This window comes from Panicum virgatum, chromosome 1N, assembly GCF_016808335.1.
Source record: "Panicum virgatum strain AP13 chromosome 1N, P.virgatum_v5, whole genome shotgun sequence".
In the NCBI taxonomy this organism is placed as follows: Eukaryota; Viridiplantae; Streptophyta; class Magnoliopsida; order Poales; family Poaceae; genus Panicum; species Panicum virgatum.
In genome coordinates this window covers 30,597,041-30,602,229 of record NC_053145.1, presented here as the reverse complement: position 1 = coordinate 30,602,229, position 5,189 = coordinate 30,597,041, and the positions used below count along the sequence as shown (strand labels likewise).

Here is a 5,189-nt window from a genome sequence, read left to right as displayed (position 1 = left end):
GGGAGCGAGGAGAGAGCGAAGGGACGAACGAAATCGATTGCTGGGGTTTATGTAGTGCTTAGGCGCTCGCTAGAAGAGGGCGCCAGCGCACGGCGGAGTAATGGCCGGAATGGCCGGGAAGGCGTCGGCAGCGGCGCTGTCGGTGGCGCCGGCGGCGAGAAGCAGAGCAGGGAGGTGGGAGATGGTCATAAGGGTCGATTTGTAATTAACAAAAATTCCAGGGACCTCTCTGTAAACAAGCAATGACTTTTAAACTAAAGCTCAAATGAAAAAGTGCCCAACATGAAAGTTGTTCAACTTTTCAAGATCTACAACTTTGATGTTGTGCAAAAATTTATTTGACCAAAGATTCAAGAGCTAAAATTAAAATCATTGAAGAGATTTTGAATTCTAGGAAATTTGTCTTTTTCAACGCAAAATCACTTCAACTCTAGACTCAAAAGCAAAAATGGCTGCCATGCATTAAATGCACTGCAATTTTGCAAAAACACCCTCCACTAAAGCTATAAATACACAACCTATTCAACACAACTGCAGAAAGGACCTTACATAAAATCATAATTACACATATAACCTTTCATAATTACAAAAAGATCCTTTTTACTTAAATCAAGCACATAATGTATAGCAAACCTACACAATTACTGTGCAGGCACCTAATTAAATTACTGTGTAAACACCCGGGGTGTTACAACGGCGGAGCTGTCGGGCCCTGTAGGGGCAGGGCCGAGGGACGGGGGCGAGCGCGGCCGCGGTGTGGACGGCCTCAGGGACAGGGCGCCGGTGCTCGGGGACGGCGTCGGGGCGGTGGACGGCACTGGGGATTGGGGATTGGGCGCGCCGCGTCTGAGATTTGGGGCGGTGGAGTGGCGGCTGAGATTTGGGGCGCGCGCTAGGGAAAAAAAGGGAAAACAGGGGCTCCACCGTCGGGTCCAGCCCTCACCCGGCGGTGTTGATGATCTACACCGCCGGGCCTATCCCCAACCCGGCGGTGTTGAGTGTCTCTACCGCCGGGTCTATTCCCAACCCGGCGGTGTTGAGCCTCTGCAGGCCACTGCAACCAGCTTCGCATGTCTACTTCATTCAAGACAAAGTGGAGCCATATATGTCTACTTCATTCAAGACATATAATTAATAAGTTTTACACCATACGAAGTGGAGGCATATAATTAATAAAAATACTTTAATTCTTTCTAAATATTACATGGTTAAATTTGTACATAAATAGTGAAAAGATAGCTTCAATTGACGATGAGGGCCTCGTTATGATCAAGTCGCACATAAGTTGGTTCTTCTCCCTCTTCAAACACAGGTAGGTCGATAACGGGTCCAAGTGGAGGCATGTCCTGAAATCCCTTCTCTTCATCCTTGGTCATATTTTCAACACCGACGATCTTCCTTTTCCCTTGCAGCACCACATGTTTGCCCTCATTCGCTAGGTCCTTTGCATAGAAGACTTGGACTACATCTTTAGCCCATATGAATGGTTCATCCCTATACCCTATGTTGGTGAGGTCAACGACCGTCATGCCGTACTTGTCCGTGAACACACCCTTAGGAAGCTTGATCCACTGGCACCGAAAAAGAGGGATTTTTAGTGGTCCGTACTCTAGCTCCCATATCTCTAATATGAACCCATAATATGTCTCCAATTGACGATTGTCGTTGTAAGCATCGATACGGACACAACTATTTTGGTTGGTGCTTTTCTCATCTTGTTTTCTAGTGTAAAATGTGTATGCATTTATCTCATATCCTTGGAACTTTAGGACCGTACTAGATGGACCGATGGCCAAAAGATCTAGTTGAGCATTGCCGGTATCGACACCTGCTAATTTAAGTCGTAACTAGCTTCCAAACTCCTCTTTATGTTGTTTTGTGAGCCATGCTTCTGACCTACCGCGATATTTACCTTGTAGTTCTCTCTTGTGCATTTCAATATAAGGTGAGACTACAGATGCCTGCTGCAGAACGGTGAAATGTGCCTGATTAAAACTAGCCAGGTCATCGATACGAACTGATTGCTCACCAATCATACCTCTGCCCCCCAGCCTTCCCTCATGACGAGATACTGGAACTCCCATTCTATTAAGATCCAGGTAGTATGTGCAGAACTCAACTGCCTCCTCTATAGACCATCCATTAACCATGCACCCTTCTGGACGATATCTATTCCGAACATATTTTCTTAGAACACTCATCAACCTCTCGAAAGGAAACATCTGATGCAAGAAGATTGGACCAAGAGCTTTTATCTGGGCAACAAGGTGAGTGATAAGATGCACTGATATATCAAAGAAAGTTGGTGGAAAATGCATCTCGAGCCGATTAATTGAGTGAATCAGGTCTGCTTGCAGCTTGTCAAGTGTGTTTAGGTCTATGACCTTGTGTGAGATTGCGTTGAAGAATGAGCACAACTTTATGATCGGATCTCTGACCTTCACGGGAAGCACGCCCCTCAGAGCAACTGGGAGCAACTGTGTCATAATGACATGGCAGTCATGGGCCTTCATGCAGCTCATGTTGAACTTTAACTCCTTCATGTTCGCAAGCCTTCTGATGTTTGATGAGTAGCCCGTTGGCACTTTGAGTTCGTGGAAGAAGCTACAAATTTTCCTTTTCTCAATTTTATCCAAGGTCCAAGATGCAACCGGAAGCTTCGTCTTCCCATCATGTTGAGTAATTGGATGCAGCTCACTTCTGACATTCATATCTTGCAGGTCCTGTCGAGTTTCAAGTGAGTCTTTTCCTTTACCTTTCATGGCCATTAATGTTCCGAGCGTGCTCTCGGTAACATTTTTAGTTAGATGCATGCCATCAAGTGCGTGACGAACAATCAAGTCCTGCCAATAAGGGAGTCTCCAGAACAAGGAATTTTTTTCCACAACGAATCAGCTGGAGCGGGTACACTTCCTTTGCCCTTTCCTAGTACAACTCTTAGTTTACTAACCTTCTTGTATATCTCCTTCCCATCTAGAAACTTGGGAGGTAAACGTTCATCCCTTGTACCATCAAAGGATTTCTTGTTCCGGCGATATGGGTGAGCCTTTGGAAGGAACCTACGATGACCCATGTAAACCATTTTGTTGCTATTCTTCAACCATCTTGCGTCGGTATCATCCAAACAAACCACACATCCCTTGTAACCCTTCATTACTTGGCCTGCTAAGCTACCAAGGCCGGGAAGGTCTGTGATTGTTACAAACAACATTGCCTTCAGAGTGAAGTGTTCTCGCTTGTACTCATCCCACACCTTGACACCATCGTTCCACAACTTCATTAGATCATCCACCAGTGGTTCCAAATACACATCGATATCATTTCCAGGTTGTTTTGGCCCTTGGATTAGTAATGGCATCATGATGTAGGTCCGCTTCATACACAACCAAGGAGGAAGGTTGTATATGCAAAGAGTTACAGGCCACGTATTGTGTTTGCTGCTCACCATGTTAAAAGGACACATCCCATTCGTACTCAAACCGAATCTTATGTTTCTTATTTCCTTTGCAAACCGATTCTTGTATTTGTAGTTGATAGCTCTCCACTGTGAACCATCTGCAGGGTGTCTGAGATTCCCATCAACGAGTCGATCTTCGGCATGCCACCTCATCAGCTTAGTAGCCTTCGCATTTGCAAACAACCGTTTCAAACGAGGAATGATAGGAAAATACCAGACGACCTTGGCAGGTGGTCGTTTGTTACGGTCACCTTTCATTGACAATGCCGATTCAGGACATTTGTACCGTGAAGCTGAGCACACTGGACATGCATCCAAGTCTTCATATTTGCCGTGATACAAGATGCAATCCTTAGGGCATGCATGGATCTTTTGTACCTCCAGTCCCATTGGGCAAATCATTTGCTTCGCCTGGTATGTGTTTTTAGCCAACCCGTTAGGGCTTGGCAGCAACTTCTGCAATAAGCTTAACAAATCATCAAATCCCTTGTCTGAAAAACCATTACTAGACTTCATCACCATTAGCATCAGGTTTGCTTCAAGTTTAGACACGCTGCAACTTGGGTAAAGTGGTGTTCTTGCATCTATCCTCATCTGCTCCAACTTCTTCAGATTCTTTTCGTCAAGAAAGTCTGGTTCCCCATCACGTATCATCTGGTCTAGTGCATCCACAACATCATCAGCAACTAATGTTTCCTGCATGGTTTCATTTACGCTTTCATGCCCGGTTTCCTCTACTATTTCCAGGTTAGTTGTTTCCTCCACTGTTTCATGCCTGTCCTCATGGACGGAGTGCATTGTCTCACCAACCTCACTGTGCTTGTTCCAAACTTGGTAGTTGGGCATAAAACCTCTAAATAACAGATGAAAGCAGATCTGCTCAACATTGCCAAACTGCTTCTGATTTTTGCAATCAATGCATGGGCAATACACGTAGCCATCATCTTGTAGATTCTTGTGTGCCTTGGCAGTCTGCACAAACGAGTCCACACCATTGACAAAATCCAAATTTCCAGCCTTTGTACCGTACATCCAACCTCGATTCATCTATGCACACAAGAAAACATCCAAGAATCTGAATTTAGTAAATATCATCTCAACACATAGATTTTCAGTTTATCAAGTTTCGTAACAAATATCACACTTTAAGGGCCATCTAAATCAATTAAGAAAGAGGCTTTACTTCAATAATTAAAATATCTACTTCAATTTTTGTCAAGTTCCTTATCATCAAAACTAAGAAATGCCATCTAAATTAATTAAGAAAAAGCATTTACATCTCGATCATCACAATTAATAAATATCCTATAAACTAATTAAGAAAGACCCCTTACATCCCAATCATCGCAATTATGACAACAATCTAACCATAAAGAGCTAGTTCTTACCTTGAATCAAATATGTGAAGTCCAGTCCTCAAAATTTAATGAGCCTCCATGATGAGTGTTCATGAGAATTTATCCTAAAGTGAAGAAAAAGAGACTCTCCTTGATCAATTCATCACAAAATGAATGACTAATCCTAAGATAAAGGCTATGAATCAAATGGATTGCTAGCTACAAACCTATCACAAGTTGGTTCACTCAAACAACAAAAAAAGAAGCCCCAATGATGAGAAATGATCCAAAAATGGAGAAAAAAGCCCTCCTTGATCAATTCATCACGAAATGCATCATTAATCCCAAGAAAATGGGTACAAAGCCAATGAATTGATGGCTACTAACCTTAGAAT

General features: G+C 43.5%; 1 protein-coding gene across 1 annotated transcript; it reads right to left on the bottom strand.

Annotated features, from left to right (window-relative positions):
* Positions 1–1,241: 1,241 nt before the first annotated feature.
* On the bottom strand, positions 1,242–4,255 carry LOC120653447. Its single transcript, XM_039931198.1, has 3 exons — positions 2,951–4,255; positions 1,913–2,843; positions 1,242–1,801 (listed from the first exon to the last, which is right to left on the bottom strand). The coding sequence occupies exons 1-3, from the start codon at positions 4,253–4,255 to the stop codon at positions 1,242–1,244; spliced, it is 2,796 nt and encodes a 931-aa protein (XP_039787132.1).
* Between the last annotated feature and the right edge of the window lie 934 nt (positions 4,256–5,189).

What these genes read in the sequence shown, in the direction of transcription:
- LOC120653447 (XM_039931198.1), bottom strand. Translation starts at nt 4,255, where the DNA reads ATGCACTCCGTCCATGAGGACAGGCATGAAACAGTGGAGGAAACAACT. An exon ending in GGAAGGAGATATACAAGAAG is followed by an intron (nt 2,844 to 2,950) that starts GTTAGTAAACTA and finishes CCTTATTGGCAG; the next exon opens with GACTTGATTGTTCGTCACGC. An exon ending in GCACAAGAGAGAACTACAAG is followed by an intron (nt 1,802 to 1,912) that starts GTAAATATCGCG and finishes ATGCTCAACTAG; the next exon opens with ATCTTTTGGCCATCGGTCCA.